We start from the raw sequence: 22,429 nt of genomic DNA, 5'->3' as shown, positions 1-22,429 counted from the left end.
CTGGCTTTGCCTCCAAGGGCCTACCTAGTGAGAAAACTGCCTGTTCCTATTAGTTCCAAGAATGACAGACAGATGCACACGCGCGCGCGCGCGCACATACACACACACACGGACGGACAGACGGAACACAAACTGCTCATCACAAAGCAGAGTGCACCAGGCAGTGGCAGCATCTGCTCCAATAGCAGCCAGGCCACCTCCACCATCTAGCCAAGGCCAGTCCTACTTCCGGACAGCTGCAGGCAGAACACTCGGTCCACAGCAATAAGCAATCCCCAGAAGGAGAAGGGTGTTACCTGTCCGGAAGGGATGGACTCCAAGGAATCAGAGCATCCCCGGGCAATGGGCTGGTCCTCGGGAGTCAGACTGTCGGTGGATGAGAGGCTGCTGGCCAGGGCCTCCTCCTGCACGAACATGATACCTAGAGAGACCAGGGGTGGGCGGGCAGGGCAGGCAGGGAGAGTAGCCATTCAACAAACACGGCTGGGCCCTCAGGCTACCGGCATGACTGGGGGCCTCATCAGACCCTCTAACCCAGCCACGTGGATCACAGAAGAAAAGTTAAAAACGGAAATCTTGACCTCGAAGAACAAAAGACTGCTTATCTAACTTCAGGGCAGGGACAGACTTTCTACACCTAAACCCAAAGGAAGACATGGACATGTGCGTGACTACGTCACCACCAAACTTCTGGAAGAGAAGAAACCGAAGATAAAAAGGATATGAGGAAAAAGTACTTGCGATAGTTGACAAAGTAGTTTGTCTTTAATCTATAAAAGGCTATAAAAGGCTCTTCCAGATAACAAAGATGGGAGTTGGGGGGGCGGTGTGTGTGTGCTGGAAACCCCGTTAGGAGACGGCAGGCATAAGCAGCCATCCCACAATGGAACGGCTGCCAGAAAGAAGATGGGAAGCGAGGCGCACCCCATGAGGAACCGCGAAAGGGCAAGTCGAAACACGACCTCTGTTTTGCCTTGCTTTGGTGAAGGTCTGACAGCCTGGTCTGGCCTTGGCCTAACTGGGCAGTGGGGCACGGGTGTGGCAGTATGTCCATCAAGAGCCTTCAACGTGTTCACTCCTGGACCCTCTAAGAGAATGGCTGAACTTGGCCTCCCAGCCCACTCATACACCACCTCTACGGGCCTCACAGATACGCAAGGGCTCGGGACTCCTCGCGCGCAAGGCCAGGCCTTCTCGCAGGCGGTGTTCCTCCAGGGCTGGTGAGGACAGACTGTGCTCGGCACGCAGGGCTGCAGACCGCTCCCCACTGACCCTCCTCCCCTGGGCCACATCCACGGCCAGCGCACTGACTCATGCACCCCAGAAACACCTGGCGTTCTTGAACCCTGCTGAGGCTGTTTGAAGAATACAGCTTGCCTGGGCCTGTTACTTCACTCCAGACGTTTTCCGCAGTGGGTGAGGGTAATGAGTTTTTTTTTTTTTTTTTTAAACATTTTCCTAAATGTAGCTAGCTGGGAGAAGGCTGAACTCTGACCCCCCAGTTTCACAGAGGTCTGAAGTGGCCCAGAGCTTGCCTGGCTTTGCCACCAGAGACCATGGTTCAGTGAAATGACTGAGCTCCAGAGGTCATGGACCTTTGTGCAGCTCAGCTGCCCCCCAGGGACAGGACAACTCATGCAGCCCAGGTCTTCTGCCCACGGACTAGCCAAGCCAAGAGCCCAAGCCCAGAGCCCCCCCCCCCCCACCTCCCCAGGAAAGCAGCAGGTGCTAGGCACAGGCAGCAGGAAGGCAGCAAGCACACAGCCATGCACAAAGCGCACTGTTCTAGCCCGGAGTCCGCCCCTCTCCTTCCTCACACGCTCAGAGTCTCTCTTCCTTCGAGGTCCACCTCACATACCACCTCCACTGCCAAGTCAGCTCTGCTCCAGATACACCTCTCCCTTCTACAAACGCCCCCACGTCATCTTGCCCTGTTCTCCCTTCAGCACACACGCTCACCTCCCCAAGAGGCTCCAGGTTCCTTAGGGGCACGATTCCGGTCATCTGGAATCGCCCGACAAGGATGCAAGGAAGGGAAGCCCCTCCTGGCCACACCCGAGGAGCCAGGAGCCCTGTCAAGCGCGTCCCCAGCGTCAGCTCATGCACGCCTCTCATTATTTACCACAGTTCATCAACTCTAAGATGCGCGGATGGGGCGCCATCTTGGTCTCAGCAGCTGTCCACGGAAGGCTTTCACACGGCTCCATCACGAATGCCAGCTGGCTGACCGCGCGCGACTATGAGACGCCACTGACCGAAAGACACATCTCAATTTCAGAGAAGTCACGGGGTGGAAACGGGTGCATCTTAGAATCGATGAAGTAGGGTATATCCGCTTTACAGTTGAGAAAACCGAGCTTCAGAGAGGCTGCAGGTTGCTTGAAGGCACTGGGCCAGGGCAGCCGGGATGCACTGAGCTGCCTCCCTCCCGGGTGCCTGCTCCTGACCACTTCTCTACGGACCTGGCTGAAGAATCAACTCTGGCATGTCATCCGTCAGCCCCTACTGGTCACAATCCTCCATGGCTCCAACAAGCTGGCTAACAGCTCCTGAGACAACCAGAGGCCTGGTGTTAACGGGGGAGCGCCCAGTGTAGTCACAAGCACGTTCAGCTCTACCCAGGGAGCAGGCTGGGAGCAGAGCTGCTCCCTTCTGGAGAAATCCTGGCCCATCCAGGCAAGACCCTGGACAGGCAGCACACGGCTGAGCTCAGCCCTCTGTCGATTCCTCCATCTCAGGGAGAAAAAGTCACGTTTTCTCGCCACTACCCACCCACACCCTGTTTGGAACTGAGGAAACGTGGACAGGGATAGTCTTTCTGCTTCCTTCCTGGACCATGGACTCTACAAACAAGTGGTCAGGAAGGGTCACTCAGGATGAGACGAGAGGCATCAGAGCACCTAGATGGGGCCCAAATTCTGTTGTTTCTCACAAAAAGGAAAGAGATGTGCACACAAAGACGTCCACTACAGTTTTATTCATAAGAGGTGCAAATCTGGAGACAACGTCTCAATGTCTGGTAGATGGCAAACGGGCGGGGGGTGGGGGTGGGAGGACAGACTACAGTGAGCCACTCTGTGACACGTCCTGGCAGTGGGGCAGACACCCGCCTGCCCAACCAGGGGCTGCCTGCAGCTGTGGCCCCAGGGGCAGACCCCTCATTTCCCGCACCTGCGGTCTGCACTTTACCGGCTGCTTCTCCGCTTGTTCGTCCACTCACACACTCACTCGTTCATCGGTTCAGCAAACGCTGACTGAGAACTGGCAGGTGCCTGGCCTCGAAGACCAGTCGCATCTCCCCGTCCCCCAGAGGCCTAGTCCCACGGCTTCTCTGCAGGCTGGCCGGTGCCGTGACAGGGCAGCACGCACTGGTGGCCCCCAAGAGGGCTTTGGCCCGGCGGCAGGGAAGCTTCTTTGCAGCGATACAAGCCCCCCTCCCCTTTCATGTAAAAAAAATAAAACCAAAACTTCTCGATCAAGAGTGTTACAAAAGCGGATGGACAATTCCTCTGGCCCTTAACACCACCACTGCGTTCCCGTGAATTCTCATGGATTCACTCTCCTACCTCGGGGTCATGAGCTTGGTGTGCCGCCCAGCCACAGGCGTTCTGATTTAACCTGAGCGCTTCCCCTCTCTCCCTAGCCAGCCCCCGCCTCTCTTGAGGTGAAGGCAGGAGAGCAGCTCGCACCACAGCTCGCATCCTCTGAGGCCCCTCACGCCCCACGTTGGTTAGCGTGAGTAATGCTGCAGGGAGCATCTCCCCTCCCCCTTCCCCATTCACTTATCCCACTCAGATAAAATCCCCACCAGTGGGGTTACCAGGTCAAGGGATGGGAACGTTTTTCTGGCTCTTGAAACATAGGGTCAAACTGTTTTCCCAAGACCTCACACCAAGTTCTGCGTCTCCAGGAGCCCGGGCGGGCGGGCGGCGTTCTTTCCTGTGTGTCCCGAGCCTTGGCTCCACTCGGGACGGCACACCCTCCCCTCTTCCGTGGGGGCCGGGCCAGCAGACACTCTCATGGGACCTGCTTCACTCACTCATCTCCGAGGATGCCTGGGTTCAGAGGTGAAAGCCCTTTGAAAACGCTAAGACAATGGGTGGGTCTCGGGAACTGGTCTTCCACGGGTCCACAGACGGCCCGTCTTGGGCCCACACACACACATGGTGTTTTGGGGCTGGCTTGCACCACGAGAGCCATAGAGATGAGGCAATGATTAAAAAAGAAAGTTTCTACACAGGGGCCGGGGTGCCCGAGTCAGGAAGGTCACCAGGCCTGGCGTCCTGCAAGCAAGGAGCCAAACTGGCCATGCTGCCTGGGGGGAGCAGGGTCCTTAAAAGCAGCAGCCCCGAGAAGCCTGTTCACAAGGCAGCCTCAGGGCTCCACTGCAAACCCATGGGATCCTACAGGAACCGGATGTGGGATTCAGACCAACTGGGGGCCCTTGGTGAGCAAACAACAGAGCTGAAATCAAGCCAGCAGAGCCCCGCCTCCCCGAGCTACCCCAAGAGGTGCCGCCTGAAGACAGCAACATGCCCCCCACCCCATGTCTGAACCCTGCCCAGCCAGGAGGCCCAGGCGGAATCTGCGCCACTCCGCTAGCTGGCAAGACATGTACACAATTACCTTGGTTGGAGAGGATGGGCTGGGGCAGGGAGGCCGTGGCAGGAGCCACACTGGGAGGGGAGCCGCTGGGTCGGATGCAAGGGGCAGCGGAGAGCCGGGAATCCTCAATGACCTGAGGAGGAGTGCTCAAGTCAGCCCCCGGGGGAGAGAAAGGTCAGGAAGCACAGATCCTGACACAGCCACCGGGGAGGAGGAAGGAGCTCCCGGCTCTCTCGAGAGCGGTGATGGTGAAGGTGGTCAGGCCTAGTCTGCAGCAACCCTGAGAGGCCTGTGCTGCCCCTGTGCCTCCCTCACGTAGGGGAGAACGGCGGGGGGGGGGGTGGCTTGCCCCAGCTCGGCAGCCCAAACACAGAGGGGTGCAGCCGGGACGCAGGGGCCCTGTGCGCTTCCCGGCCCAGTCCCACGGCGAGCCAGCTCCCCTCTCAGCTAGCTTTCCTCACTGTCACTCCCGTCACCTCCCACACAAAGACCCACCTTCTTCTCTGGGTGGCTCAGCTTTGACTTGACCTCCTTGGCTTTCTGAATTGCTTTGAGCACTTCCACAGTGTCCAGCTCCTTCTCTGTGGTCGTGGTGTTGTCCAGACAGACCTACAGGATTCAGAGAACGGCCGTCAGCGCAGGGGCTGACAGGAGCAGCGTGGAAGGGGCGCTGCAGATGTGTGGGCCAGGCCCTGAGAGGACACGGGAGACCAAGGGAGGCTCTGCCCCCTGGCAGGCGAGCTCTCCACCCACCGTGGAGGTGACCTGGGAGCTCCCACACTGCCTGGGCCATTTTGGGAGTCCCTCTCTGAGAAGAGGAGGCAATGGGACAGCCTTGCAGGTGGCTGGGAGCTGGGGAAGGTAGTGACCTGAACCAAGCCCCCAGTTAGGGCGAAATTCAGATCAGTTAAGAGTGAGGAGAGGCCTGGGGAACTGGGAGGGCAGAGGCACAGGGAATAGGAACAGGCAGATATAAGAGGGGGCCGTGACTAGTAAGCAGTGAGGGGTGGCACTGTGGTCGCTGGCCTGTGGAATAGCTGACACCAAACCATGCAGCCATGGGGTGGGGGGGGGGGTGCCTGATGGGAGGGCAGGGGAAAAGGGCATCTTGTGGACACGGTCTTGGTGAAAAAAGGGGTGCTCAGGGCTGAAAAGAGATGAGGAGGGTGGCAGGGGAAGGGTGCGGACAGACGCCCAGGTATCTTCTGGCCTGAGATGGTGGGGGGATAGGCCTGCGAGAGTGGAAGGCAGGTGAGTCTGCCTGAGGACCTGTGACACTGGCATGGCGGCGGGGGGGGGGGGGGGGCACACGCAGCAGGCAGCAGACCCTGGGCCGGACCACTTTGGCAAAGGGGGGCAAACCCTTCATAGTCTGCAGTCTACAAAACAAAGCGTGACTCTAACAAGCTAAAGACAGTCCCTCCACCCTGGGTCTGTGCCTGCTGGTTGGTGGGGAGCCGTCCAGGCCTGAGGCTCTGACACAGATGACAGGACAGAGGCCAGCAGGAACCTGGGTGGCTGGTGCCCCCACAGAAAGAGCAGGGAAGCCTCCTCCTAGTGGCGGGTGTGTGTGGGCAGGAGGGTGCGTGCGTGCGTGCGTGTGTGTGTGTGTGTGTGTGTGCAGACTTCCCAGAACCGAAAGGTCCCTTGAGGCCAGCGGTCCTTCTGAAGCAGGGAGGTGCACAGAACAGCAGCCATCTCCTCTGGCGCCGCCGGGGCAAAGCCAGACTCCACCCAGACCATCTCTCCAACAGAGCAGACCCGCCTCAGCAGCTTACCTCGGAGGCCCGCTCTCCGAACTGAGCCAGCACCTTGGTCCGGTAGTCAGGGAGGATGCTCAGGGGGTTGCTGAGCAGGGCCACATGCTCCAGACACGGGAGGCTGCCGATGCTCCTGACCTCCTCCAGCTGCAAGAGACGAGTCCCCTTCCCTCACCCCTCCTTCGAATGCTACGGCGACAGGCCAACATGACCGATGGCCTCTCTTTGACGCAGGCCAGCTTAACGATTTCTTCCTCAGGGGGAGAAGCTCTGAGGCAGAGCCACCCCAGGACCCCAGGAGCCTTCCGGGCTGAGGCTCACCTGCTCGATCCTATTGTCGCGGAGGTCCAGGCTGACCAGGGAATAGAGCTTGTGCAGGCCACTCAGGCTCTCCAGGAGGTTGCCCGCCAGGTTGAGGGTCTTGATGTTCCCCAGTTTGGTGTGCACCCCTTCCAAGGAGGAGAGCTTGTTGTAGGACAGGTCCAGGTGCACGAGGTTGTAGAGGTGCTGCAGCGGCATCGAGAACAGGGTACAGTTGGTTCAGACCAAGGCTCCGCAGCAGGCGGGCAGCCCTGGATGGTGCAGGGGCCTCCCCACCTCCAACGCCCACTTGCCCCAGAGAGCTACTGGCAAGTGCCACCCCATGCTCCCTGGCACACACCATGGCCTCCCAGAAGCATCACAGCCCACAGGAGTGGGGCGAGCTGTGAAAATCAGGCTGTCCATCATCGTGATGGAGGCGTATGGTCATCACACTCAATTTCTATTTTCACGTCTTTCCCCCACTCTTTGAACCTAGAGCAACGATCGCCCAGTCCATGGGAACACCAGCAGACCCTGACTTTACAGACCTCCTGTGCACCCAGACACCTTTCAGGGGTCTATGAGAGAAAACTCCAGGGGACAGCCAAGCTCCCAAGGCAGCATCGGCCTCCTAAACTCTCAGGAGAACGGGACCTCAAGCAGCCGATGGAGGGTAGTCTTTAAAGACACAAATTACCTGCAGGTTGTCCACAACCAGCACTCCATTGTGACTCAGGTCCAGGAACTCAATCTTTGGGATCAGTTTCTTGACAAAGAGAAAGAAGAGAGATGCCTGAGGTTACCCTAGGAAGGGGGACTTTGGTGGCCCCTGTACCTGGTAGATGGGACAACGTGAGACACTTCCTCCCGACTACAGACGCCCCAGCTGGACATCTCTGCCTGTCCCAGGGGCAAACAGGGCCCCCAGTGCTGAACATGGGCCACTGTTCCTAAGAACCCCTGGCTTGTGAAAAGGACAGTGGCAAGGTCCTGGACGGGGAAGGAAATTCATCCCTCTTCTCAACCCTACCCAACCCCACCAAAGAGCACAAATACAGGAATCATTCTCTTCTTGCCCAAATGCTATCAAGATGTCACTCTTATGGGGGTGTGTCTGGAATCCATGAAGTGAATTTCCCACTCCACTCCCTGGGAATATCCTCACTATGTTTCTCTATCAAATGTACATTTGATCAATAGATGTCACTGGGCCCTAACCACTACCTCATCTATTTCAATGAATCCACTCAAAAATTAACTTAAAAACTCCAGGCAGTGCACAGAGCATGGGCACAGGTTGTCTGTGGTCTTTCTGGAAAAGGCCAAGTTGCATACTCAACCTCCGGGTGTGACAAGGCCAGTGAAGCCCCTGGTGCCTACGGCTGAGAGCATACCACAGACTCGTCGATCTCTGAGATGCTGTTGTGGCTCAGGTCTAGAGTGGTCAAGGCCTGCCATGTGGGGATGACGGCAGTCACAGGGCCTTCCAGGGCTGTGCCTTCTGGCTCCCACTCGTCAAATTCCGAGGCTTCGGGAACAAGGACTTCCTGTGTAAGAACATCTGTTGAGCACCACACTTGGCCCTCACGCAACACAATCGTTGCAAAATTTCAGGAAGGGCTTCAGCATATTTAGCATGTGGAAGTGAACTTGCATTAAAATGGGCTTCAGCTCATATGGCTTTACCCGATTGTGAAATACCTGAAGCGCTTGGCAGCCTAATGGCCACTTGGAATGTGTTCTGACCCTGCCTCATTAGCAAATGCTTTTCAAACGCAGAAGAGCCTTGTTCTCCTTGGTGATCCCGTTTCTGGCTTCAACCTCAGGAGCTCAAGACCAGCAATCACAGCGTTTCCAGGCAACTAGGCTTTCCGGGCTGGCGCCATGGTCCCTACCGAGGACCGTGGGCCATTACTGTCCATTACCGTCCATTACTACACAGGGTAGAAACAGGGACGCCATCAAAGCGCAGGAAGGCGGGCCTCTTTGTCCTGCAGTTGATTTCCGGAAGACCTCTCCTCCCTCAATGGACTAGCTTGGGCTCTTTGAGCGAGGCCACAGGGAGCCCCTCGGAGAGGAGCCAGGTTGCCCAATGCCATCGGCTCTTTATATAAGCCTCCTAGCTCAGCCAGCAGCCTCACGACCCCACCAAACCCGTATCTGCATCAGACACCACAAGTCATTAAAGTAGCTACCATGTTTGTTCTATCCCAGTGGAAGGATTTGAGCATTGCTAAGATGGAATCCATAAAAAGGTACGTAGAGAAGAAACCCCTTACTTTCTCAATTCAAGTATTTCTGTTGCTCACACACAAATGACAGAGCACAGCATTCCTACAACCCGGCCTGTCTACTTCACGTGCACTCAGAGCAGGACACGAAAAGTGCTGAGCCAGGACTTCACAAGCTCAAAGAAACACGTCAGTCTAATGAACATTCTGCCGCTTGCCACCGCTTAGCAACTTGTTCCCCTCCAAAACCAGGGACGTTTCAGGGGGTGGGGGTGGGGAGACCCAGTGCCTTCAACTATCTTGTTCAATAGTATGGGTTTCTGACGAAGGCTGAGACTGACGCATCCCGGGGACGGTCCAGCACTGGGAGGATCTGCACGAGTGTGGGGCTGCCCAGGGGAAGGTCCGACCTCCGGGTCCGGCAGACAGCAGGGACGCTCGCACCCACCCTTGGCGCGCAGCACAGGGCCCTGCCCCTCAGTGCCCGGGGCAGGAAACAGGTGGCACTTACCTTCATAGAGGTCGCGGAGAAGCGGACGCTCATTGTGGCTAAGGTGGGCTTCGATGCCACGAGTCCCCGGATGCGCCTGGCACCACAGTGACTTATCTGGAACAAAGAACAGATGCGTCTCAGAAAAGGCTATAAGGGCTGAATGAAGCTTGGCAGGTGAAGAGGAAAAGTGGGCTCTGGAAAGCAGAACTTGAGAGCAAAAGGCCTTGGGCACACAGTGAGGACACAAAAGACCCTCTTGCTCACCCAGCCCTGCTTCACCGGCCTTGGCTATCCTGCAGCAAGGAGGCAGGGCTACATGCCCCTGTACGCCCATGAACACCACCCACCGGCAGACCCCAACCATGGGGCCTCCTCAGCCTGTGAGCCGAGGCTGGGTTGGACACTCCTCTAACTTCCCAATCCTTCCTCAGCCAGCTCTGGCAGAGGCACACACCATAGGTTCCTGTCTAGGGTGGTCCTCAAAGTCTCTGGGACTAGCCCAGAAAGGTGCAGGCAGAACAGTCCCATGGGCAGCAGAGGCTCTGGAGTTAGACTTGACTGAATTCAGATCCCAGCTTCCCCTTACTGACTGTGTGGTCCTGGCCAAACTTCTTACCTCCCTAACCCTCAGTTTTCTCAATTGCAAAATGGGAATAAAAATACCCACTTCATAGGGCAGTCAGGAAGCTTCCAGCAGGAAGTGTCCATGAGGACACAGGGCTGAACACAGAAGTCATGCTCTAGAAATAGATGCTTTAAAGGCATTTTTAAAAAGTACCCATTACTGAGTCTCCTTGCTTTTAAAAAACGTTTTAACGAAACTGACATCTTGAACCCAGGAATAGGGTAGGAAGTAATACAAAATATTTCCTGTTAGATGTGGGCACACTGGAAAGCAGAGAGCCCTCAAAGCCCTCTGCAGTTGTGTCCTGGGAAACACAGACTGGAAACTGGCTCTGCCTGACCCTCAGGACGCCCTCCCAGCCCTTCAACTTGAACAATGAGAAGAAAGAGCCAAGTGCTGGTGCTCCATTCTGTCCACATGCTGCCTGTGACCGGACCAGCCAAGAGCAGGAGAGGCCCCTCTCTCCAGACCTTCAGGTGGGCCTTACTTGCCTAGCTGGGGTCTATCACACACCGACAAATGCAAAAGCAACGGCGCCTAACGGGTAAACCAGACACTCTCTGGCCGCAGATAATCAGAGGCAAGACCATCCTTGTGGGCTCTGCCCCACCTGGACTCCAAGGGCCCTGGGCCTTACCTCCACCTGGTGAAGAGACTTGAATATTGACAAATCAAAAGGCAGGAGTTGCTCCTGAATGTTGCTGGTCCCAAACGGTCCTTCTGTGCCTGAAACCTGTGGCCAGACACCGGGCTTGAATCAAGGACGCTGCAGCAGCAGCTGTGCAACCTGACTCGCGGCTCTGCTGGGCTACATGGGGCGCAGGAGGCACAAACCTCCGCTCACCACTTGCGGGGTCAACAAAGTTGGCTGAAGCCAAAGTTTAAAGGGGGTACTGGGTAACGACTGCCCCCTGGTGCTCACAGCCAGAAGTGCAGTGCCAAGAACACCAAAGGTGGCCTTCCCCATTCCAGGGCACATTCAGCCACCTTTACACACACACACACACACACACACACACACACAGGGCCAATGAGTTCCACAGCCCCACTGGGGCTCCATGCCCACAAACGAGTGGCAATCCATGACCAAGCTGCCACAGCTTTACCTTCAGGTACTTAAGGCGACAGGTGAAGTCCAGGATGTGCCCGAGGTCAGTCTTGGCATCCCCACTGGCACAGGTGGGCTTTCCCTGCTGCAGCTGCTCGGTGACCGCATAGAGCTGCAGGGGCCCGATGGCAAAGACCTCGCCAGCCCCCAGGAGCTGTTCTCCTGCAACAGCCATGCCCCCCCGGGTGAGTGCACGGCCCCAGCCCTGGTGTGCAGCCAGGGCATCGGCCCCCCCTGGCCCATAGTCAGCAAGCACTCAGGACGAAGCTATGGTCCTGAAAGCACACTGGGCACAGAGCAGACCCAGGTCACGTAATCACAAAGGAGGGAAGGGCCCTGAGACCGTGTGACTGGAGAGCCTCCCTGGGCTGAGGCTGCTTTAGGATCTGTGTGCTGAGATGAAGCCGATGTGAGGCTGCCCAGGGGCAGCAGACCCACCCCACCCCCTCTAACATGCCCACAGCCCGAGGTCAGCTGAGGCCTGAGGGGCCAGCCAAGGCCAGGACCTGCAGGCAGGCAGTGTTCACAACCAGTGCTCGCTCTGCCCCTCCCAGCCATGTACCCTCGCGTCCTCAGGGCCCTTCTCTGCATGGCCTGGAAGGCAGGCTGTGAGATGCCGGACACGGGGCTGAGCAGCAGGAAGCAGCATTGTTAGCTACTGTCACTAGGCTCTCTGCTGCACGGCCGTGACCCAGGACTGGCTTTTGTTTGATGTCTCAACTCTCTCCGGTAAGGACAGAGCAGAGGGCATCAGCTCACCCACCTTCCAGAACTCCCCCACAGGGCTTTGGGCTACATTCTGAGCCTGGGGTTAGCCACTGACATGGGGACTCAGGAGTCCTAAGGTAAAAGACCACAGCTTAGACCTGGCTGCCTGTGGGGCTGGTGGGCAGGCAGGCAGGCAGGCTCGGCTGTGGACCAGGCCCTAGGATTTGAGCAAGCATGGGGAGGCGGGCCCTGGTGAAGACTTGTCGGCAGTTCTGGGCCACCCTGGGTCCCTGGCTGCCTGACAGGGCTGGACCAGTGGCACCCACTGTTTCGGGGACTCCTGGCCACACACCTTTTTCAAAGAGCTCCTCAGCCAGTGCCGCGGTGATGCCATTTATCTCCTGCAGAGAAAACAACACACAGTTAGAAAGAGACCCTGTCCCCAGTTGCTGGGACTCACAGTCCCTGCTAGCTACTCTCTCTGCTGCTGCAATGCCAGCTCTCCAGAAAGCTAATAAAACAGAGCTTACAACACACACCAAAAGAGAGAGTAAACTATAAATCAAAGTGCCTAAGAAGGGAAAATGAGTATTTCCAGTCCTGTGGACACGTGGAATGTCGCTTCAAAGGAAGAAGGGAAACAGACTATCGCAGCGGCGACAGCATGCCCAGGTACTGGCCGACACAGGAGGCCTGGGAGGCCGGCAAAACCTGGCTGTCCTGACCGTCAACCGGGAAGCAGGCAGCTCCCAAAACCGGCCCCAGAACACCCTGGGAGAGAGCATGACAGAGAAAAGTCCTGTTTCTTCTGAGAGTGACTCTTTCTACTTTCTTTCATGTTCCAAAGGGGCCTGAAGAAAGAGTGAGCGCAGGCTCTCTTCCTGTGCTCATCCGTCAAGCCCTACAACAACAAACCACTAGGCCCCAGGGCCCTAAGCAAGAGGCAGGAAAAGCCGTCCTTTAAGGAGGCCTGAAAGACTGAGCCCGCAGTCATATTAACAGCTGGTGTGCTGGGACCTGAACCGCGCTGGGCACGCTCCGTGGCCCCGACGCCCCATGTGAGAAGATGGTATTTTGAACCCCGTTTCCCAGATGAGCAGACTGAGGTGGGGAGCTGCTGTACTCGCCAATGTTACAAGGCCAGAGAGCAGCAAAGCCACCTGGCCTTGTAGGTTCCCTCTGTACATGATCTACTGCCTCAGCACTTCCGTGTGTGATCCTGGGGAGGGCAGGACCCCAGAGCCCCCAGCCCCACGTCGGGCAGGTAAGAATTTTCATGCATGGCCAGGTGGCAGCCAACAGGACTTTTGGTAAACAGGCCCAGATGGAGGCCGCACATTGCCTTCATGACTCATGGAAACATCTCTGCCACGAGGACGTGCGAGTCACATGTTGACAGGACTCCACAGGCACCAGGCTGTGGGAGACAGGGTGTCCTTTTCCTGTTTTCCTTTGTGGTCTGTTTGTCTCCCTTTTATCTTTCATACATGATGGATATGCCAAAGGTTGTTTATATGCCGCAAATATCTTCTCCCTGTCCTGCAGTCTTTTTACCTTTGTTTGTGGCGGTTTTCCTGACACACAGAAAGGCTTCATCTGTATAAAAGTTGTTTAATCTGTGATTCTTTTCCTTGGTGACTTTAGGGCTCTTCCCCCATCCCAAGATTATAAAAATATTCCTCTAATTTTTTTCTTTTAAGATTTTATTTATTTATTTGACAGACAGAGATCACAAGTAGGCAGAGAGGCAGACAGAGAGAGAAAGGAAGGGAAGCAGGCTCCCTGCTGAGCAGAGAGCCCGATGCAGGGCTCGATCCCAGGACCCTGAGATCATGACCTGAGCTGAAGGCAGCGGCTTAGCCCACTGAGCCACCCAGGCACCCCTAATTTTTTCTCTTAATACTTTATGCTAGCTTTTAAAAATGTGGTTATTTCTCTAAACTGCTCAAAATTCAGTTTTCATATAGTATGAGAAGAACCCCCCTTCGACATCACCAGTGGACAAAAAGCCCAGTGGTGGGAAAAATAAGCAAACATGGCCCCAGCGTTAACGGGCGCAGGGTCTGGCAAGATCCAAGGTCAGACGCAAAGGGGCCGCCAGGGCTCCAGCCGGGGAGGAGAGAAGCTCCCCGTTCAGGCTGAAGTTCAACTTCAGTCTCGCTCAACAACTGAAACTCCACGACAGTTTCCGTGAGTGCAGTGAAGAATTGAAGATTAGTAAGAGCCTGGAATGATCCAAACACTGGTTTCTCTACCAACAGTTTCAAGTGCTGTGGCTGGGGTCTAAACCAGCGCTTCTCGGCCCACTGCCGTGAAAGAGGCAGGCTCTTGAGCAGCAATTCTCAGGCCCGTGCTAGTGACACTAGGGCTCCCAGAAGGTCTCCCTCCGGAAGGGGATCCCTGCCCTCCATCTGCAACTAACAGTGTTACACTTCTTTGGGCAGCTGAGCTCAATGTCCCCTAAGGGGACAAGGCCGGTATTTCTGGAGAGTACAGAAAGCTGCAAGATAGCGAGGGCCAAGGGATCATGCTAAGCAGAGGGCGGGTTTTTTTTGTTTTGTTTTGTTTTGTTTTTTAACTTCTGAGCCATTTTAAAAAGCAAACTATGTGACAATTCCTCTCCACTCCTCAGGGCACAGGAAGTACACGCTGCTGTAACATTGTCTACTTTTGCAACACTACCTACTTTGTTCGCCAGGCTCATCTCCACCTGCGGAGACTTCATCAGAGAGCACACAGGGATGCGGCGGCCCCTGAGTCCAGAGCACAAGCCTTCTATGAGAAGCACTTCGTTGGCTTCCTCAGAACTCTGGTTAAGCCAGCCTGACATGCAGAGCAAAGGTGTGCAGAGTCGGTACTCCCCACTATCCCCGCCCCGGTCTAAGTCACTGCAGATTCTGCTAGGAAGTCACCCGTGGGGACAGGTGACTCCCACACACCTCACCCAACCTAGGCGGAAGGGACCTAAAGTGCTTCGGGGTGCCACAAATGTCTGAACTGAGATGTGTTTTTTAAAAAAGACATTCTTTATACCTCAAAAAAAAAAAAAATCAATTAAAATCAAATCAACGGGGCACCTGGGTGACTCAGTTGTTAAGTGTCTGACTTCGGCTCAAGTCATGATCTCAGGATTCTGAGATCGGGCCCCACATCAGGCTCCCTGCTCGGTGGGGGGCCTGCTTCTCCCTCTCCCACTCCCCCCTGCTTATGTTCCCTCTCTCACTGTGTCTCTGTCAAATAAATAAATAAAATCTTTAGAATTAATTAATTAAGCTACTTAAAAAACCAGTACCACCCAACCGTAAATATCCTATGGTCCCATCAGCCAGCTGCCTGCCAGGATCCTGAGCTGCGGTGCGCCCTTGGGCAGCAGCGTGAGCGGCACACACACCCCCAAACTGGTCGGGGTGTAGCTCGGCGGCTACCACTCTGTGCGCGTCCACACACACAGAGCCTGCCACAAGTACACCCTGCAGCACCTGTGCCTGTGCCCAGGAATGACCCCAGGCCAGCCCAACACTCCTGCCTGGCGCACACTCCCGCACAGAGCCCTGGTTAATGGGGCACAGACTAGGGACTCAATCACACGTCACTGTGTGATTCACACACACAGGCGAAGGGGCAGAGGCAGGGCAGGACCCCATGTAACTCTTATTTCCTGACTGTGGTGAGGCATTCTAGGAGGGCTCAGGTATGTTATGTGCAATATGGCTTTAAGTAAAAATAAAAATTCCCTATTGAGAGATTCAAGCCTCAAGTTCACCGGAGAGCTCCAAGGCCATAAGCTGCAGGGAAATCTGTCAGCACTTACAGCCTCAGTACTTTGCAGCTCAGACAAAGGACACAGGTGGACGGTAAGGCTAAGGTTAAGATGGTAACAGTTTGGGGCACCTGGGTGACTCAGTCAGTTACGCATCCAGCTCTTGATTTCCACTCACATTATGGTTGTGGGGCCAGGAGATTGAGGCCACATCAAGCTTGGTGCAGAGCGTGGAGCCTGCTTAAGATTCTCTCTCCCCCCCTCCCTCTGCCCCTTGTGCACTCTCTTAAAAAAAAAAAAAAAAAAAAAAAGCTTAAAGGGTCAGGAAACTGCCTCCTGAGCCACTGCTTGACATCCTGCCTCAAAATGGTATGCTAGAAATCCTTTGTGGGGTCCACGTCTTTGAATTTGAAAACCTCTGCTCATGGGGTGCTGGGATGAGGTCTGTCACAGAGACCTCCAGCAGTGCTGAGTCACAGCTGTCTAGAGACAAAGAGCCCGGCAACAGCCCCAGTGCCAAGGGGTGCCCTCTCACAGCAACACAGGGCTGCCCTGGCCCCTACATGCCCCATCTCAGAGTTGGCCTCGGAGAGAAGGGCTGCTTTCTTTCCTTGCCATCAAAACCCACACTGCAAAAAAATGAAGTTGGAACCCCTTACCTCACACCATAAATAAAAACTAACTCAACATGGATGAAAGACCTAAATATAAGTGCTAAAGCTATAAACTTGAAGAAAACCAAGTTGTAGATTTCTGTAACCCTGGCCTAGGCAGTGGTTGCTAAGAACATCCAAAACACAAGTGACCAAAGGAAAAAAAATGAATGAACCCAAGTTCATCAAAATCTCAAACTTTTGAATTTCAAAGAACACTATCAAGAAACTGAAAAGATAATTCACACAATGGAAGAAAGCATTTGCATATCACATTTCTGGTAAGAGCCTAATATGCAGAATATATAAAAACAAAAACAAAAACAAAAACAAAAAACTACAGTGCCTGGTGGCTCAGTGGGTTATGCCTCTGTCTTCAGCTCAGGTCATGATCTCAGGGTCCTGGGATTGAACCCTGCATCAGGCTCTCTGTTCAGCAGGGAACCTGCTTCCCTCTCTCTCTGCCTGCCTCTCTGCTTACTTGTGATCTCTGTCAAATAAATAAATAAAATATATATTAAAACAAAACAAAAACTGTAACTCAGGGCACCTGTGTGGCTCAGTCGTTAGGCATCTGCCTTTGGCTCAGGTCATGACCCTGGGTTGCTGGGATTGAGCCCCACATAGGGCTCCCTGCTCGGCAGGAAGCCTACTTCTCTCTCCCTCTCTCACTCCCCTTGCTGTGTTCCATCTCTCACTGTCTCTCCCTCTCTGTCAAGTGAATAAAATCTTTAATAAAAAAATAAAATAAAATAAAATAATAAAAAATTTTTTTAAAAACCTGTAACTCAACCACAAAAACACAAGTAACCTAATTTTTTAAAGTGCCGAGGACATCTGAGTACCTGTCTCCGATGAAGATATGCAAATGATGAATAAGCATATGAGAAGAGACTCAGCCTCGTTAGGGAAATGGATATCACGCAATACTACTTCATGCCCACCAGGATGATTATCAAAAAAGTGGGCAGTAACAAGTCTGACAAGGATGTGGGGAGATGAGAACCTGCTCACTGCTGATGGGAATGTAAAACGGTGCTGCCACTATGTTAAAAAATTTGGCAGTTCTTCAAAAAGCTAAAGTTACCATATGACCCAGCAATGCTACTCTTTAGGCATACCCAACAGAAAGGAAAACCTATGTCCACACAAAACCTTACATAAGAATGTCCACAGCAGCATTATCTGTACTAGCCAAAAAGTGGAAACCACCCAAACATCCATCAACTGATGGATAATGTTGTAATTGGCAGAATATGACTCAGGCAAAAAGGACCAAAGTACAGTACAAATGGACCTTGAAAGCATCATGCTAAGTGAAAGCAGCCCATCACAAAGGCCATATTTGTATGTTTCCATTTTTATGAAATGTCCAGAACAGGCAAATCTGTGGGGACAGAATGTACATTAGTGATTGCTGATGGGTACAAGGTTCCTCTTCAGAGTGATGAATGTTCTGGAATTAGTAGGAATAGCTGCACAATTCTACGAATATACTAAAACAGGGAATTGTGTACTTTAAATATTTGGGGTTTTTGTTTTTTTTTTGAGATCTATTTATTTGAGAGAGAGAGAGAGTGTACGTGCAAATGGGGGGAGGGGCAGCGGGAGAGGCAGAGAGAGGGAAGCAGAGTCCCCACTGAGTTGGATCTCAGGACCCTAAGATCACGAAATCAAGAGTTGCGTAGGCAGAGAAGCAGGCAGAGAGAGAGGGAAGCGGGTTCCCTGCTGAACAGAGAGCCTGATGCAGGGTTCAATCCCAGGACCCTGAGAGCATGACCTGAGCTGAAGACAGAGGCAGGTGCCCCAGGAATTGGATATTTTATAAAAGTGAATTCTGGGATTCCTGGGTGGCTTAGTCAGTTAAGCATCTACCTTTGGCTCAGGTCATGATCCCAGGGTCCTGGGATTGAGCTCCAGGTTGGACTCTCTGCGCATCAGAGAGCCTGCTTCTCCTTCTCCTGTTCCCCCTGCTTGTGCTCTTTCTCTCTCTCTCTCTCTGACAAGTAAAATATTTTAAAGAAAAAAAGGCAAACTACTTTAAAAAAATGAATTTTATGATATGTAAAGTATATTTTAATAAAGAAAAAACCCACGCTCCTGACAACCAGGGTTCCCTGCGTCCACCCTGTCAGCCCCATTAAGAAGTGGAACATGTTGAGAATAATTTCAGAGAGGACACTGAAGGGACAAAGGCTGGCAGAAATATTCCCTAAGAACCCCCAGCCTATAGAAAAGGCTGACAAATCTTTCAGGCCCTCGTTGTTCAAACTCATTTGAAGGTCTAGTGGTTCTCAGGTGAGATTTCGCCCCTCGGGGGGATACTTGGCAATGTGTGTGGCCATTGTGGCTGTCACAACCTGGGGTGGCTATCAGCACCTAGAGGCCAGAGATGCTGCTCAACAGCGCATGGGACAGTCCTCGCGACAATTATCCACCCCTAACAGTCAACTGTGCTGCAGCTGAGAAACCGTGATTTAATTTCACAATGGGTCAGGTAGTTCTCAAAAATCCTTGGATTTATATAACCCAGGGGCCCTTCTGAACAGTAATTTCAATATGTCCAAACCGTTCCAAGCAGTAAAATATGCCTCAACACAGAAGCTCAGAGATGTGGGCCGGCCAGCGCAGGGCCACCTCAGGCAAACGGCTCTCCAATGAGCAGTCCAGGCCTTTCCATGCTGGGGGCAGGGCAAACACGCTCCTCAAAGACCCAGGTCTTTAGCCACGAAGTGCACTTTCAAAGGGCTGCTTTTCAACTTTTATCCTTAAATGGCTAACCAAAACTTCCTTAAAGAACAGCATTTCCTAAAATACTAACCGGTAAAGCATCTGAAATGCTCTCGTAAGGAATGGAAATTTTTCCTCACATAAGGAAAGTATATGTGAAAAAAAACATCTACAACAGGAAACTGCCATGGACACAGTTGTTGGTAAGCACTGAATAAAATCCAAAGCACATATATATAGATACAGCCCATCTGTAAATGCCACCCATTTTCCATAGCCCCTCCAAGCTTAGTGACCCAACACTAGCATCGTCACCAAATTTCCTGGCTCTGTCTAGCACTCCAAAAAGGGTTCATCTGTCTTCTCTGAAAGCACTTCAAGGAAGTTGTGTTGTAAACGCATCTGAGCCTTTAAGACCACAATCCACAGGTCCCTTCCTGAAAGCTGAGCCTGAAAAATGGAGTGGATTCCTTCGTATCTTCACCACATAAAAAGAAAACATGTCAATTAGCCAAAAATCTATCACCCAGAGATTAACTACTTCTAGTCCTGTGATGTATGATCTTTCAGAATTTTCCTAGGCAAATATACTCATGTTAATTTCTTTTCATATAATGAGGACTGTATCCTACATATCCATTTTATGGCACCCTTATTTCCTGTAGTAACATACTTATTTACCTGTGTCAACAAATCCACAGCTGCACCATCATTTTCTTTCTTTTTTTTTTTAAATATTTTATTTATTTATTTGACAGACGGAGATCACAGAAGCAGGTAGAGAGAGAGGAGGAAGCAGGCTCCCTGCCGAGCAGAGAGCCTGATGTGGGGCTCGAACCCAGGACCCTGGGACCATGACCTGAACCGAAGCCAGAGGCTTTAACCCACTGAGCCACCCAGGCGCCCCTGCACCATTTTCTAGTGGAATATCTGGTTACAGGGTAGTACCCCTTGATTTTTTTGGAAAAACGCCTCCTACTGGACTTTTTAAAAACATTTTTTTATATGAGAGAAAGAGAAACACAGAGAGAGAGAGAGAGAGAGAGAGAGAGAGAGAGAAAGCACGGGCCTGAGAGGTGCGAGGAGCAAAGGGGAAGAGGGAGGGAGAATCCCAAGCTGACTCCCCACTGAGTGCAGAGCCCAATGAGGGGCTGGATCCCACAAGCCTGAGATCACTAACCTGAGCTGAAACTAAGAGTGGGTAGTCCAACTGAATGCGCCACCCTGGCACCTCTCCTATTGGACTTCTGATTGTTTTCAGAATTTCGCTCCTATCCTGGAACATACCTATGTCCTATTCACATGTGCCTGATTGCTTCCCCCCCAGAATAAATTCTCAGAAGTGGAACTGTTCGCCGTTTTTAACGTTTGGGTTTCACACGGCCGAACTTCCCTCCACGAAGTGTGACAACTCATCCTGCTACCAGCAGCCCGTGAAAGTTGTCCAGCCATCCGGAGCCGCTCCGGAACACACTCCCAGTGGAGTCTATCTACCCACCCTCAGCAGCTCGGACCCTAAAGATGCCCTCCGATGGCCATACTTTGCCAACACAGGCTCATTCCTTGGCCCCGAGCTGTGAACCAACAATGAAACTGTCCTACTCTACACCAGCTCTGGCAGCTGTTTCTACTCTACCCCCGTCCATTTGGTAAACTAGCTTAAATACCCACAGGCTGTTTCCATACACAAAACGCCATGTGGTAAAGGAAAACCTCTCTGTGGCCATGGTCTTATGCAAAGCAAATCTGTCAATAAAAATGTTTCTGCCCACATGCCACCGGAGTGATGTTCCCCATCTTCTAACCTCGGGGTCCAACTCCAGCCCGCCTCCCCTGAAAGCTGAGGCTCACGCTGGTTTGCTGCCTCAAGCCTGGTGGTTGTGGGCTGGCAGGAGAGACCCAGAGAGGAACTTACGTAGAGATGAAAATGTAAGAAGTGGGCCAGCACACTGGGGGCCACACCAGGGAAGGCGGCCAGGAGTGTCTGCAGGTAGACCTCCAGATCCTTCTCCCTCTTTTCCACCAAGCTTCTCGAGTTTTTCCCAATGATCTTTTTAGGTGGAAGCAGATTTTTATCTATTTTCTTTTCTGCAACCAGCTGTAAGAAAAGAGAAGCATGGTCAACCACAGCCCCAGAGGGTCTGCCACAGTGCAGGATCCAAGACAAGCTGCCTGAGGACAGGTGCTCGACCAACTCCCACAGCGCCTTCTGGCAGTGGTATCAGAATCACTGATTCAACCTGGACATCTGGAATTTGGCCTCATCAGACATACCAGGACAAATGCAGACGAGGAGATCCATCTGGAGCCTGCAGAGACAGAAAATACCTCCAGGCTCCTCAAAACCCTCATCTTTTACAAACCAGAATGAACGCCCATCAGGGCAGCGACCTGTTTTTAAAGCACTCATGCTGCAAACGACCCAGAGAAAGGTGGCTCTCTCCCAAACCAAAGAAAGAAATGGAATCACAGTGAAGTATTAAAGTAGGGGCTCTGGAGTAGCTGTAGTCAGATGGAGCAAGTTTAAATCCGTTCCCGCCCTGGGAAACTGACCCTTACAGACATGGAGCCGGTTCGGCCCTCAATTTAACGTGTGCCAAAATGGAAATGCAGCCTAAAAGCCCCCCAAGGCCTGAGACACAGAATCCCAGTTCTCAAGAGTTACCTTTTCATGTAGATCGTAGAAATCGCTGTAGCGGTGCTTGACTGTCCATTCGTGGCTGCCATCAGTGACCTGGATGATATAAACCTACAAAGGAGAAACCGACAAGTCCTCGCCCAGCCAGACACAAGGAAAACCCCCGTCCTCCCCTCAGCAATTGCGGCAGACCACCCGGAACCCCCAGGCCAAAGTCAGGCTGCCCTTGCCAGCTAGTCTCTGCAGCTGACCGTTGCTAAAGAGCAGGACCCCTCACAGCTTCCTCCATGATCCTAGCACCAGCTGGCAGGCACCTGGGAGCAATCGGGGGTCTATTCAACAGTGAGGAACAAAAAAGGTGACCATCTTATCAAGCCATCTCTTTAGTTTTTTACTTCCAGCCTCCAGCCTGAGCTGCAGGCCAGGCCACCCACTTCCAAGAGCGACAGAACAGGGTGGGGTCTGGCAGGACTAGCTTTTCTGCTGTTATTATTTCTCTAGTTGCCCTGACTATATCCTAGAAGCAAGTCCCTTCGCAAGGCTTTCAGCCGGTTCCTGGCTAGGATTTCTGCTGCTGAGCCAGGCGTCAGAGCGCTAAGAAGCTGACGAGAGGGTGGGGGGAAGGGCAGTGATGAACCATCAAGACCAGCAGAACGCTTAGCAGGGTTAAGGGAATGGGTCTTGGAGTCAAGGAAGACCAGAGTTTAAAATCTGATTCTGCCATTTCTTGGCTGGCTTATGTAAGTGACTAGGAGCCTAAATTCTCTCTGAGCCTCAGTTTCTACATCTTAAAAATTTGATAGGATTAGTAACTG

At 53.2% G+C, this 22,429-nt stretch overlaps 1 protein-coding gene across 2 annotated transcripts in view; it reads right to left on the bottom strand.

Moving 5' to 3' along the window:
- NISCH (nischarin) overlaps positions 1 to 22,429 on the bottom strand; it is a 33,190-nt gene that overhangs the window by 9,131 nt on the left and 1,630 nt on the right. The window contains exons 2-14 of one of the 2 annotated variants that reach the window (XM_059161093.1): positions 21,642 to 21,725; positions 20,892 to 21,074; positions 12,186 to 12,234; positions 11,124 to 11,287; positions 10,655 to 10,750; positions 9,411 to 9,506; positions 8,063 to 8,215; positions 7,366 to 7,434; positions 6,687 to 6,872; positions 6,384 to 6,512; positions 5,101 to 5,214; positions 4,627 to 4,738; positions 297 to 421 (exon numbers count right to left, since the gene is read on the bottom strand). In XM_059161093.1, coding sequence (XP_059017076.1) covers positions 297 to 421; positions 4,627 to 4,738; positions 5,101 to 5,214; positions 6,384 to 6,512; positions 6,687 to 6,872; positions 7,366 to 7,434; positions 8,063 to 8,215; positions 9,411 to 9,506; positions 10,655 to 10,750; positions 11,124 to 11,287; positions 12,186 to 12,234; positions 20,892 to 21,074; positions 21,642 to 21,725 — 1,560 coding nt within the window. Of the gene's footprint in view, positions 1 to 296; positions 422 to 2,958; positions 4,056 to 4,626; positions 4,739 to 5,100; positions 5,215 to 6,383; positions 6,513 to 6,686; positions 6,873 to 7,365; positions 7,435 to 8,062; positions 8,216 to 9,410; positions 9,507 to 10,654; positions 10,751 to 11,123; positions 11,288 to 12,185; positions 12,235 to 20,891; positions 21,075 to 21,641; positions 21,726 to 22,429 lie in introns of those variants that run through there. The other variant, XM_059161094.1, reaches the window with a different exon arrangement.

This window comes from Mustela lutreola, chromosome 2 (assembly GCF_030435805.1).
Source record: "Mustela lutreola isolate mMusLut2 chromosome 2, mMusLut2.pri, whole genome shotgun sequence".
NCBI classification, from domain to species: domain Eukaryota; kingdom Metazoa; phylum Chordata; class Mammalia; order Carnivora; family Mustelidae; genus Mustela; species Mustela lutreola.
This window is presented reverse-complemented; position numbering and strand designations above follow the sequence as displayed.